At 34.8% G+C, this 14,694-nt stretch overlaps 1 protein-coding gene and 1 long non-coding RNA gene across 16 annotated transcripts in view; one reads left to right on the top strand and one right to left on the bottom strand.

Moving 5' to 3' along the window:
* The window catches only part of tay (tay bridge kinase), a 310,160-nt gene that overhangs the window by 6,634 nt on the left and 288,832 nt on the right, over nucleotides 1-14,694 (bottom strand). For all 15 annotated transcript variants that reach the window (XM_088183449.1, XM_088183450.1, XM_088183452.1 and 12 more), the window contains one exon: nucleotides 4,940-5,170. In XM_088183449.1, coding sequence (XP_088039575.1) covers nucleotides 4,940-5,170 — 231 coding nt within the window. The remainder of the gene's footprint in view (nucleotides 1-4,939; nucleotides 5,171-14,694) is intronic.
* On the top strand, nucleotides 83-3,081 carry LOC148237018 (uncharacterized). Its single transcript, XR_015809166.1, has 2 exons — nucleotides 83-193; nucleotides 1,450-3,081. It is a non-coding gene; the product is annotated as an uncharacterized LOC148237018 (long non-coding RNA).

Raw genomic sequence — 14,694 nt, 5'->3', positions numbered from 1 at the left:
AGGATGCGTTTAACAAAAATGTAGCTTGTATTAAGACACCAGCTCATCCTTCTCATTAAAAATGAATTTCATTATTACTTAACTTTTTTATGTTAGTCACAATTAATATTGTGAAAAATCTTATATACATATGTAGTATTTTTATGTTTATTTTATTAAATATTTTTATTATTTTATTTCCATACATACTACAGTAGGTTCTCGAGTTACGCGGTATCTACTTACGCGGATTCGTAGTTACGCGGTTAAAAATTTCGAAAATTTAAAATTTGTTATAATATCGATGTTGATAGATTTGCGCGTAAATTTTTGTTCCTGGTTGATAATGCACCGGGACATCTACCGTGTGATCACGAACATATCAAAATAGCATTTTTGCCCCCAAATACGACCTCTATAATACAACCTATGGATCAAGGTCTAATACAAAGCTTTAAAAAATATTACTTAAGGACAACTTTTAGAAATGCCATATAGGTAACTGAAGGGCAAAACAGTATATCACTCACACAGTTTTTGAAAGAACACAATATTTATGAAGCTGTTAAAAATATTGGTGTTGCCTGGAATGAAATTGCAAAGTCTACCATGAAAAACGTTTGGAAGAAGCTTACTCCTCAATTTTTTGAAGTTTTTGAAGACCCCATGCAGGAAGATAACATAATTAATGATCTTGTTGAAATGACAAACCAATTAAATTTAAATCTAAATGAAAATGATTTCATTGAATTGTTAGAAAGTCATAGAGTGGAATTAAACAATGAAGATTTAATAGAACTTGAAGAATATAGAAACAACGGCGGTGATTCGGAGGAGGAAGTCAAAGAAACAAAAGAATTTGAGTAAAAAAATGAAAGAATGCCTCAATTTGATAGACCAAGGAATGGCTGGTTTAAAAGCACAAGATCCCGACATTGATCGGTTTGAGAAAGCCAATAAAGCAGTTCAGGACGCTATTTCCTGTTATAAAAATATCTATTATGAGAAAAAAAGATCTAGTGTACAATCTTCACTGGATAAGTACGGTTTCTTATTAGATAAAAGAAATCCAACACCTAAAGATATTGAAATGGAATAGTATAGACATTATGACATGATATTTTAATGAATATGTATGTATAAATATTATTTTTATGTTTCTCATTTTCTTTTGTAAAAAAAGTTAAGTATAATGTATGTAAACAATTTAACACATAGAATAAATTTTTATAATGCTTTTATTTTCATTTTAACCTAATGTATACATACAAGAAGACGGCATTTAGTTCTTTTAAGTATCGTTCGGATGATTGGGGGAATGTATTAATATTTAATACATATCGGATGAGTATTCCTCTACTTACGCGATTTTCGACTTACGCGAATTTTTCTGGAACGAATTAACCGCGTAAGTCGAGAACTTACTGTATTTGAAATTCCTAGATTGTACAAGCCACATGAATATTTTAGTGAAATTATAATATACATAGACTTAGTTATGCTTATAATTTATTATTAGGTGAGATAGAAAAGTGTTCTTCAATAATAGGCGATGAAACATATTAAGTTTAAAAGTGGGCGACGAGCCAAAGAGTTAGACGATGAGGTGACATGCAAAAAATGCTGAGAAGATTTTTTATTATTGATATATTGCTGACTTACATTTTGCAAAAAATATTTATTTTTTACTTTGTGTAAAATAATAATAATGCAGCTTTGATAATAAAGCAAAAATTAATTCAATATTGTTTTGTTGTGACTACCCTTAACAACTGCAAATATTTTATTTATGGATGGCATTGGGGTCCAGTGCTACGAAATATACCGTGGCACGAAAACGGTACTGTTAAATTTCGGCAGTTATAAAACATAACAAGGATCGATACATAATCGTACGACGTTGTAAGAAGACATAAAACCACAATGTAACGTTTTATCGCATGTGCAAATCGATTTTGTCGTAAACGTTGCTGTAACGCTTTTTATTATTATGTTTATTAACTTGCTACATAAAAAAGGCGATTATTACGCGAATGCACAGAAGAAAAGGCAAACATGCGTATTCACGTATATACACGTTGACATTCCCGTTAGTGGGTCAATTGCATTATAATGCAAAAACACACAAGACACTCGGCTCGGGCTTTGATATTACTCGCCGTCTCTCGGTTCGCTGCTTCGAACGAGCGGCTAATAAGCAACATATGCAGGTTAATGGATTAAGTATGTATGCATATCGCATGCTACATGTGTTCGCCATGAATAATTCAAGAATGTAATTTTTGCAATGTTTCAACTCGTTTCGGCACCCTTCGAATCAGTAGGCAATGGCGCATTAAAAGAAAACAAGCTTTTTAATGATCGCATCGCTGCAATCGCATTGCGTGAAATTAAATGTAAAACAAAAATCTTACAATACTAATGGCGTGTCGATTGTGTTTACGAGGAAAAAACACGTAGATCCGTATCATATTTTTTAAGCACTGTTGGACGTCGGAGCCACACGCTCTCCGAGAATTAATTCTCAGCGCGGAAAATAGCATATTTATAGCTCATCGCGAATTTTATGTTGAACCATTGAAAAAACCTTCGCAATTTGTCCGACGAGTGGCGTGCTGAATCGAAAAACTGAGCAAAAAGCGACACGGATTTTCGAAATCGCACTCCACGGTCGTCATTGTTGGACGCGACATTATAACTGCCGGTTAATTGAATGCAAAATAAGCGAGAAAAGGCGACAGTAAAAAAACTCGAACGAATTGTCCGCAAGACCGAGTCGAATATTTGAAAAGCAACAAGTACGAAATGGCGTGCGTGAAATGCGAAAAAACACTTCACGTGTACGCCGAAAAAAAGTGAAAAACAAAAATGAATATGCCCGATTCACATTATACGGCGCACGTATCGTACGTCTAACGTTGGCACGGTCAGTATAAACAACACAATGCAAAGTAATTGTATCAAACCAAGCTCTTAAAATTAAAATATTGACACTTCAAAAAAGCGAGTTTTTACAAATATACTGATTTCAAGATGTTGCTGCTCTACTCTAATCAATATATATTATATATTATATATATATATATGTAAAAATTTACATACTGATAGTTCACTTACATATATACAGTCTAGGTCAAAATAGTAGGTCGCCCAAAATATATATTTAAAAAAACAGTCAATTTATATTCTGACTCGACTAATTGAAACAGACAATTAATTGATCTAATGCAACATGTTTTTGTGTTAGGCAAACTACTTCTTTAAAATATAGCACAAATGAGTGGTTTCCTAAGCTTCTTTCACACCTATAATCGGGATTGAGGAAATCAGGACTGTAGGCTAATTGCCGAGAATAACTACAATTGTTATTGGAATCTGTTTATAAGAGATAAACTTGTTATACGGAAAAAATACGCTGCGGTGTTATGCCTCCACTGAAGTTGTCCGAACCGAAGCTACAACTGAAGTCGGCCGAGATCTACGACTTCGATTTATTAAGCGCCCACACTGTCGCAGATCACATATGCCCGCGCACTTCGCGCGTAGATGACGTCTGTACGGCGGCTTCTATCACGTACAGTCGGGATATTTGCGCGCGATCAAAAAAAGTGCCAAGTAATCGCAATTTTTAAATTTTCATATTATTAAAATTACGCTACTGATAATTATAAAAGTTTGTGTGGGCACTCACCAATACAATATCAATGAAAACTTTTCGGTCGTAAATATTCAATTTACGCAAAATCTTTGTCGGCTTTTGCAAAATGCCATAAGGCATAAAAATGATACTTCAGAATACGAACACCGCATGTGTGACTATACTAGAATTTGTCGCCATCGATTCTAAATAAGAATTCGTTATGGTGTGACATTTATATAAACCGATCTAGGAAAATACACGAGGATATTCGAAACGATTTTTTTTAACAAAATCAAGTACCACTAATTATTTTTAATTATTTAATTTTATATGAAAAAAAATATAATAACGATTAATGTTAGAAGAATATACTATCAAAAATATAATTAATCCCCTTTGGTGCCCCAAAATATTCAAAGATGTCAGTAAGAGTCTGTTGAAGTCCCCGATAAGCATGTGGTATTATAACTTGACCACGTGACTACGACGCAGCGCTCGACATGCGTGTTGACCATAGGACGCCTACGCGCATACTGAAATTGAACCGAGTTACTCGTTCTATCTCAGTTTGCGAAACACCATATCATTATCTCTCTCACTCTCGTCACTTAGCATGCGAGATAGCGCAAGGGGAAGTATCTCATCGCTCGCGCTCGAAAGAGCAGCTGCGACTTCGGTCCCTTTGACTCGGAAAAAATGCCGACAATGTTCGGAAACGCTCGAAGCTGGCCAAGTCGACTGAATTACACCAACTTTACCTCTCGTTCTCGGTAACCTCGGACAACTTCCGAAAGATTTAAAGCAGGCAGAACCGAGCTCGACTGAAGTAACCCACTATATTCTCCGTCCTTGGCAAACCTTGGCCAACTTCCAGAGAGTGTAGTGCAGGCATTAAATATATTTATAGAAAGTAGAAATAGCAGAATAGCATAGTCACTCGCATATTTTTTCTGCTTTCGGCAAGCGACCACAATGGATTCGCTTGTAAAAGCACCACACGGAAGACACTCTTGGTAAAATGAATTGGTGGAGACAGTACGGTAATTAAAAGGTCAATTTACCTATTCATGAAAGACACTCGAATCCAAACAGCGCCACAAGATTAATCATACAGAATATCGGTGTATTTTATATTTGTGCTATAAAACTGTATATCAAACAGTTCTTCCGGCTCCTAACTAGTTGAAAAAGTCGCGCATCAACACCCGAAACATATGTTTTATCACGTTCCTTAGAAACCGCTGATGAAAAAGTTGTTGAATTACAGCAGAAGGGGTAGGAATCATGTTCATGAGTAATTAAAGTGATTCGGTACGTTACCTGCATTGACGAGGTGGTGTAGGGAGGGGGCGGCAGCGCAGCGGGGGCGGGCGAGGGCGCAGGCTGCGGTAGGGGCGCGGGCGCGGGACTGGCGCCTCCGCCCACGGGGCCCCCGGCCGGGGCGCTGCCGCCTCTCGGAAATTCGCCCGCCCCCGGCACCGGCCCTGCGCTCGGAATCGTGCCAGTGCCGGGGCTCGCATTGAACACCACAGATCCGCCACCATCGGATCCCTGAAACAATCAAAGCAAACATGTTAAAATCAATTTTTTATAATAATAATAAAAATAACGTGAATATTTATAATGCGCTCCCCTGCTTCTAATAATTATTCTACAGTCAAATTATCGTCGCTTAACCGCCAGTTTGCGATGAAACAACACCACAATCCTTCAGATTTAACCATTATCGTTATACACAGAAACGACCCTCTCGGTTTCGCCAAAAGGTCGACGCGAACGCAAACACGAACCGCCCCTCTGAGACCGTAAGTGGATCAATGGTATATTTTCGAGTCGAGACCCTCTCACGCTCGGTAAACCTCCCGGAGGCAAACGACACAATATTTTTTTTATATACACATCAACGCTCGACTGTATGTAGGCACACATCTTACGAAACGTTTTAGCGAGTTGACGCTAATCGTTTGATGACGCGATGGGGAACACGAATTCTGCGCGCGGGAATGCCACATTGAATGCTAATTAATTTAAATCGTTAGCTATAAATAATACGACGTATATATAGAGATACATTCCGACTGGTTTTTATCGCTTCAATTATCTAACAACAGCGCCGGCGGCTATCGCAGTTTTTCATATGTGAAAAAAATCCATTACGGAATCTCTCTATTGACAAAACAAACTAGCAATGATACATTCTGACGAAGAAAAAAAAATTCTAAGCGATTAATTTGTTATGCCGTTTTTGGAAATTCGCGAGGTTACCTCAGAAGGCGATAGATTATTGTATTGCAAAAAAAAAACGACGATCGTGTGTTTTGCTAAAACGCCGATTCGTCGCGGCAATGAGAAGTCGATTTGGACGGAGGACAAAATGGCGATCTCAGTGGTGCAAAAAATATGCGGAATTTTGAAAGAAAAAAATATGCAACCGACACGCTCTCGTGTTAGCAAAATTAATAAATTATATTTTTGACGAGTTTTGACAATGAAAACTGAGCTAAAAGTATGTTTTGAAAGATAAAATAAAAACAAGACGCATGACGTATGCATGACAGTTTTAATTAATATCCGAAAAAACGAGTGACGTTCGTTGTCAAACGTTGAAAATCGAAGAGAGCACTGAAAAAACCATCATTCAAAAACACGCAAATATATATGAAAACACAGTTATTTATAACCGGTAAAACGTAATTTTATGTGGCCTTCGAGTTATAAATTGAACGAAAATGTATGTATACAAATCGATTGGAGCAACACGAATTACAGTCACGTTTTGTTTGCACTTCAATCAAAATAATTTGATTATAAACATATTAAATAATAAAAATGCACAACGAGCTATTGATAAAAAAATCAAACCGAGCAAAGTTAAATTATTAATTAATAAAATTGTAGTTTCCAATTATAGGTTATTTTTAACTATTTTGTTATCTAATAATATTCGAATACTCAAAATATAAAGAATCATATTTACATATTTTTATGTTACAATAAAAAAGTATAAAACTTAAATTTTAAAAATAACAGCAAATACGAAGTTTCGTTTTAATTTTTCCTGCTGCCGAAAAACTCATTTAGTTGCTGTTAATGTGGAATATATTATCAACAATGTGTTGCAGCAGTTTCAACTCAATACGCTCTAAACAAATATTACCCTAACAAATTTAAATTAAACATCAGTGGTATTGATTTATAAGAGAGAAAAATAAATACGAGTAATTTCTGGAATTTCGGCAATTACAAAGTGTTTTTTTAATGCTATTAGCTGTTAGTCTATGACTGTTATAAATAACAAATACAAAAAGATACATTTCGCAAAGCAAGAAAAACTAATACTTGAACAGTTATTCGAATATTTAAATATTCCATATTATATAAGATTCGCCTATGTAAAATATATCACACTGTCTACTTTAAGCGCAACATTTTCTCGAAACGTAAACCAGGACACGTGCGCAAAGAAAATCCTTTTACGGCGATTTTTTCCAGTGGCGGTGCAATTTCACAAATGCGGGACAACACAAAAGCGTCGTTACGCCATTATAAAAACGGGGCGATATTCGCCTTAATGGGCCAATAAACCGGCGTTACGGCACGGTACGCAAATGTGAAAATTTGGTTCTAAAGGCGAACGAGGAAAAATTAGCGCCGCGAAATTATAACGAGGCGTAAAAAAAATATAAGCACGTATTATAAAACGCGACGCCACTGCCGGCCGAATAAGTGTTACGTGCAGATTAGAAAATTTATGGGCTATTAAAAATACATAGTAAGCGTATTGTTATGCTATTACGTTTTGTGTAATGATAATAATGACGTGTGTGTTTGCAATATAATATACGGCAATTGTGTCAATATAAACATTATTGCTTCGCACGTTAGCTTGTTCGCAATCTTAAAACGGTGCGACCGAAGCTCGACGAAACAAATCGCCGGATCGTTACCGGTATCGTGTCGACACGCGACTTTACATAATTAAAACTAAAATTAATAAAATACTTTGACAAGCGACTGAAAGGCAGTGCATAATATATATTGGATCGATATAAAAAAAATAAAACTTGATTTAATTACTCACGAAGTAATCATTACAATTATGAAAAGCGTTGTTTAAATATATAGCATGTAATGTATACAATTATTAAGGGTCTACATACCTATAACAATATTAGAAAGCTTATTTTATCAAACGTGTTATTTGGGTACCCGTTATATTATGTAGGAGATCTCACTACACGCGCCTGATTCGTAAATAAGTATTGCTAAAAAAATGTGAGTATTTTCTAATCCCCCAACTACACGCACCCAAATAACACGTTCCCAATTTACCGTGTTATTGTGGGGTCTACTGTATATATATTTATTAAATAAATGTGTCTCAAACGAATCAACATGTTTTTAACCAATGAATTATCATTGTGGGTATCGTTTCAAATCAATTATAATATTGAACGGAAGGTACGATGATAATCCCTCCAGTTTTTTAATTTGTTAAAAAATGCTATTGTTTGTAAATCGATATAAATATATGTATAAGTCCTTGTAAGGTGCAACCTGTACAAAAACTATTCTTATCGAAATGTTCTGTATTGTATAAAGTCCTTAGCTCTGAGATCCAAAGGGCATTCAAGCATCCAACGGCAAATATTGAAAAGCTATTCGTATCATATCTCTTACTACATGTAAAAAATATAATAAAATACATTTGACTAAAAGCTCTATTTCATTAAAGACTTCTGGGCCATTTCATATTACTTTTTTTCAGTTGCGGTTCATTGCATTAATTTAAAGAAATATATACATACAGGCGGCCCTCGACTTTCGCACAATTCGCTATTTCGCACATTTAAAAAAAACATTTTTAAAAAAAAAAAACGCTCTGATAGCGGTGAATCTTTTGCTTCAATCGGACGTTCGTATGATACTAACAGGTCTACGATATGTTCAATTTTGCAAAATAAAAATATAATTAAAGAATAAGTCAAAATTGTGGAAAATAAAGATATATTTCCACAATCTTTAATAATATATTTCCAAAAAAACAGAGCAAAAAAAAACATGGATGAAATGGAAAATCTTTGTCATCGTAGATCGATGACCAACATCAAAAAGATGTCCCTCTGAGTATTTAAATTATTCAAGCAAAAGCTCTTAGTTTGCACAAAGATTGGAAGAATAGATTAAAAACATATTTTAACACGGTTTTTCAAGCAAGTAACGATTGGTTTTACAATTTTAAAATGAGGTATTCTTTTCACAATATTAAATTTACTGGAGAATCGGCTGATGCGGATAAAGATGCTGCAAAAGAATTTATTTCCTAATTATCCAAAATTATTGAAGATGTAAAATATTCCTCTAGCCAAATATTTAATGTAGATGAGACAGGTTTATTTTGGAAAACTCTTTAACAATGAAAAATATGAATGAAGCCTTCACGCACCTTGACAAATTTTTAAATATTATGGAAGATTGTGATTGCGTGACAAGTGCGTGGGCGATCAATAAAAACATAGCATGTTATAAAATACTATATGAAGAAAAGAAAAAAAATAGTGGAAAACAGTTAACTCTTGATAACTTTTCAAAGGAAACACCCGCAAACCCCACTTAAACATCTTATATTTACTTGATAAATAATTTTTTTAAAAACACACAATTTAAATTTTTTTACTTCCCTCGACTTTCGTACATTCAACATTTGCACACATTTTCAGGAACCAATTATGTGCGAAAGTCGAGAGCCGCCTGTACATACGTAATAAACGCAACTCTTTTTATTTATCAAAAACAATATTATCAATCTGTTGCTGTAACAGTAAAACAGAAATAATAAATTATTTTTCATGGTTTAATCGATTTAAGTCGTAAAATATCAATAAAGTAAGTTTGATATATTACGTAGATTGCAATATTTAAATTAGAAATTGATTATAAGTTAATGGGCAGTAAAACATTAATACTGTTTTTACCATATGATGTTTACTATGAATAAATTTAAAGCATGTACGTTTAACAATCAGGTTAAAACTTTGTTTAAAAGAAAAACTTCAAAAGTTAACGATCGTGCTTTTAAAGCAAATAAAAATAAGTCAATGCTATAAATATCAGACTATAAAAACATATAAAATCAAATTTTTATAGTAAAATTGATATACACATGTGGATAATGAATTACTGAGTGGTTTGGAATGATCGATTTAGTTACAAATAAATTGAAGGTCCTGACTGAGCGTATAGTAAATCGCCCTTAATTCGCTCGCTTCATTCCCTTCGCAAAGCCTATTAGCTAAATTTGTTCCATAAACCGAAAGTACCAATAATTCAATTCTCTCCGGCGTTCTGCGCGAGATTGATACACGAATTTAGCGCGCGATTGATACACATATACATACACACGACTAGGCTAACCGCCCTCTCGATATGCAAATGCCTATCCGTAACGGGGGTATATATAAACATGAGTTTTGCGTGGGTCTCTCGCGCACATGTGCACTACACACGTATACGTATGGCTCATACGCCCGTGGAGAACTTTTTCAATTTCAATTCCTCGCGCTGCTCCCCTAGCAAGGAGTTTATATTTGTCAAGCTTTTATGGTGGAGCGCCCTCGCGTTTACGATCCCGTTGCGAACAAACTGACATATTGCGTGAGCCTTCGCCGCACAATGTTTCGTTTCACTTGCGACATTATTCATTCGCCCGAGTATTATGTTGTTATATGCCGAGCGCACATATTGCTCAGTTTCGTATTTCGGATTTTTGCTCTCTCTGCTGATTTTATTGGATTTTTTAGCAAGCGGGATTCTTCGTATTCTCCCCATATGACACATTCAAACATATACATTTGCATGCAAATACAATAATGTAAATTATATTAAGCTCTTTAATAAGTATAAGTGTTGATTTGGGCGCTGTGTATCCGTTTTTATACACATAGCCAAACTGAGCGAGGTTTAGTGCTCGCCCACTTTTTGCTGTCATTACGATCTGGGGGTGTAAGTGAATCAGTCTATTGCAATCTTGCTTTTAGTTTATTTCATTTATCGATGAGTATGGAATCTCTCTGAATATACTGATGGCCATGGCTACTACAAAATCAACTATCAGCCATTAACATACTTCAATTATCGCCATGGTCACATAAAAAATCAACTTTGAACTAACAATCGTATCTGACACAATTATCAGTATTTTCATAGTGGCGAGACTGCATTAACGGCAACGTTTTAATTAAACCGGATAAGCGGAACGACTCAAGTAATGTCTGGCGGAACAGCCACGTTCCATTCCCCGCCGAGTTAAAGAAACTCACCCCCATCCCCGGGGACGAACGTATTATTATACCCCGCGGTAGGGATCAACTTTCTCGATTTAATCCCGGCGAATGTATGTATAGTATATTACAATACCTAGGCGGTGTCTTCGCCGCGAGAGCTCTTCGGATTCAGGCCGTGCGCGAACTCGACTCTCTTTACATACAATGAACGCTCGTGACGCGAATGTATTATAGAATATCTGTATAGATTTCGCCGTTCGGACCGATTCGAATATCAATAAGGGGGTCGCCACGTATGTACGTACGTGCGACGGCTATTTATGAATTTATAAACGAAGGCCGAATCCTTAGATATCATGTGATACAAAATGATATAACAAAAGGTATCGTCGATACAGAGAATGTGTGTTTGGTTCCGTAGCAATTTACCACTAATATAAGTTCGAACAACGCACCATAAAGATAATGGACTTATCAATGTTAAATTACAATTATTGCAGTTCGATAAGGAAATCGGTAATTTACGTGCAAATTTCATTGGAGGTCACAAAAAATTTCATTCGAAACGGCGAATAAGGAAATTCATACTTTTGTGAATTGAAAAAATATTTAATATATTTATTTTATTGCTGTAAGAATAGCATGAGTTAACCTATGACGTTTACAGCTAACAGCTATACATAGCAAGAATATATGTATAAAAAAAATAAAAACCGACCTCAAATAATGAATCTGAACTAAACTACAATTGTTTGAGATGTATGTGCTGATGTATTTCAGGTAAAAGTTCCTTCAGCCCTTTTAATGCAAATAAAATATAAAAGGAGCGGAACATTGCCTTCAAAAGCACCCACTTTCTAGGTAGTACTTTCACAATAAACATTGATATTCAAAGGGACAGATTGTAGTTTTTGACGCAGCTCCGTTTGTGTTAAAAGTATCGTGGACTTTATTGATTTTTGAACGTTTAAAAAATATTAGACATGAGAGGAAATATTCACCGAATCTAAATAAATAATACACTCAGTTTCATGTGCTTATTCCTAAAAGAATATTTAAAAAAAAACAGTTTCGAATCTATCTCGAAAATATTTTTTAAAGTAGGTCATTTCAGTAAAATCATATTAGAATACATTTTCACCAGTAGATAGTTTACCAGGGAAAACATAAATTATCTGGCAGGTGCTAGTAACATTATATGATTTCAAATTTTATAGATGTATTCAATATTTATTTTCATCCGATGTATAAATGTTACAGTGAATGTGTATCTTTTGGTAACGTTATATTATCACTAATGAAATCCAAATATAATACATTTTCACCAGTAGATATATATTTGTACTAGCGAAAATATAATTTAACTAATAGGGGCTAATATGCTGCTCTAAAATGTCTATGAAGCGCAATTTGACAGTTGCGAAACGTCTATTTGCTGTTCAAACCCAACTTGACTTAATTATAGTTTTAGAACTTTCATTAAGTCCCAAATACAAACTAAGCCAACTCAACTTTCAGGGGAAAATTAGAAAGAAGAAGTATATACAGACGACGCGTCTCGCATGTTGCACCATAGTTTGTCTGCAATTCGATGTTTTAAAAATATGATAGCTATGCTTATGGACTTCCAATATAAGAGGGCTGATGAAAGTTTATTCAAACCGAATTTTGGGCAATAGGAGAGCGCAAAAAATAATTACTTCTCAGAAATAAAAAATTCACGTCAAAAGCAATAAAATCGTGTCAGAAAAATTCGGTTTAGATGTGCTTTATTCGATTCTCACTCGTAATATTGTAATAAAAAGTTTTGATATAAATGCTTGATAATCACTATATAACAACACTAAGCAGCAAAGAAAACATTACTAATTATCAGATAAATTATTTTTTAATATTTTTTAATACCTAATTAAAATACTTCAGACAATATGTCGCAATGGTGGCTAATTTTTATATTTATTTGTAGCATAGAATGGGTTGACTTTTACCTATTATTATTTATTCAAGAAATTATATTACGATGTTAAAAAATATATAAAATGCCACTTTTGTCATGGGGCCCGGAATCATTGTTTTTTCAAGGCCTGGGTTCGCTCTCAGCGGCTATAATAACAATACTTTTAATGTTTTTCTTTCAATTGTAAATGATTAATATCGGCTCTCTTTAATGGCACAGTTTTGTTAAAACAGCATGTGCATGACAACTAAAAACAACTTTCTTTTCAATATATAAAATAAAATTCATATCCATAATTATATATACCACAGCGCTATTAAATGGAGTGAAATTGTTCAAGACAACACAGAAGCTTCTTAAATCCCTAAACAATTTCCTGGCTGTTAATCGTTTCGGTGGGGTTGTTCTTATATCTTATATCTACCTCGAGCACCCCTCATGCGTCCGTATAATCTCAAGCATCTTAATTGCCCGCGATTTTGGGGGGTGAGTTTTTATCTTGCGGATTGTTTCAGAATGGTACACACTCGGTAATGGGAAAACATCGTTCACTCGAAAATTTTCCGCGGAAAAGCAACATGCAAACATCCGTTTCACAGTCTCGCGGATTAGCCAAAATAATCCGGCGAATATCAGCGCTGAATACGTAATTTTCGTGTTTACCGAGCTGAAAAATCCGCACGGATCGGCGCGCCAGACACTGCGAACTTCCAGTGCCGTAATCCGCGGCGCCTTTTCCTCGCGAAACTTTGATGCGAGCTCACCAACCGCCATTCCCCGTAACCACCCCCTTCGCTAATGCCAAGAGTACTGCTGTGCTCTCCTAGTGCAGCCGGGTAGGGAATAAAGCACTAAAGACGAAGCACAACTTGCATAAACACGGCGAATCTTAAAAGGGATGCGAACCGACCGTCGTAGCCGTTGATGCCGCCGGCTAAGATATGGACTACGAAATTATTCTCGTTTCTGGAGAGTCGACAAATTGCCGAAGGGATGGGGGACATTACTTTACGACTGCATTCTCAAACATTTGGGTTTGAACTTTGATTTATTAATTTAATTGTTAATCTGTTTTTGTGGTACAATAGAAAAGTACTTAAGTATAACATAACATAAAGGTCTAATGTATTTTTACCGTACTATTAAAACTTCTAATGTTAGATTAGTTAGACTTCACCGGCATTATCTGTTTCACTAGGTTTAGGATTATATCCTACTTACTTTCAAAGTTCCATATTAAAATAAATGTGCTGCATCGACAATTAAATTGTAGCTTTGTCTCAACTAACCACCCAGAACCTCCCAACTATTTTATCGCTACAGATCCTGATTATTTTATAGCCTGTCGATCTGTTCGACTATAGCAGAATAATGGCATACATTAATTCGAATTTTTAAAAATACTGATAGGGCGTGTAATGGTATTAAGAGTATTTACATGAATAACTAGTGAATGAAATTTTACATACGGGTCATTTTATAATTATTGGAGGGTGCAATATTTTGAATCATATAACAATTCTTGCCATAATTTTTCTGAAGCATAAAATGCATCTAGAATTTGACACTAATTTGGTCTTACAGTTAAGCAATTACTATTATTATAATCATTGATTTAGAATAGATTTATTGTTGTGTTTTATTAACAATTATCTGCCACATTCCCCAGATTAATATTGGTAATATGTCAATCAGAATTTACGTAATTTTTATATAAAAATCAGAAAGGGAGGAATTTAAAAAATACATTTAAAAAATACATTCAATAAGAAAAAATGCAAAAAAAATGTTGAATGCAGCTTGTGCTTTTTAATAAAAGCCTTGGTTTTTGCCAT

This window comes from Plectrocnemia conspersa, unplaced genomic scaffold (assembly GCF_051122295.1).
Source record: "Plectrocnemia conspersa isolate PC_06_02 unplaced genomic scaffold, ASM5112229v1 ptg000003l, whole genome shotgun sequence".
Taxonomy (NCBI): domain Eukaryota; kingdom Metazoa; phylum Arthropoda; class Insecta; order Trichoptera; family Polycentropodidae; genus Plectrocnemia; species Plectrocnemia conspersa.
Note: the sequence above shows the minus strand (reverse complement) of the source record. Positions and strands in the feature narration are given on the sequence as shown.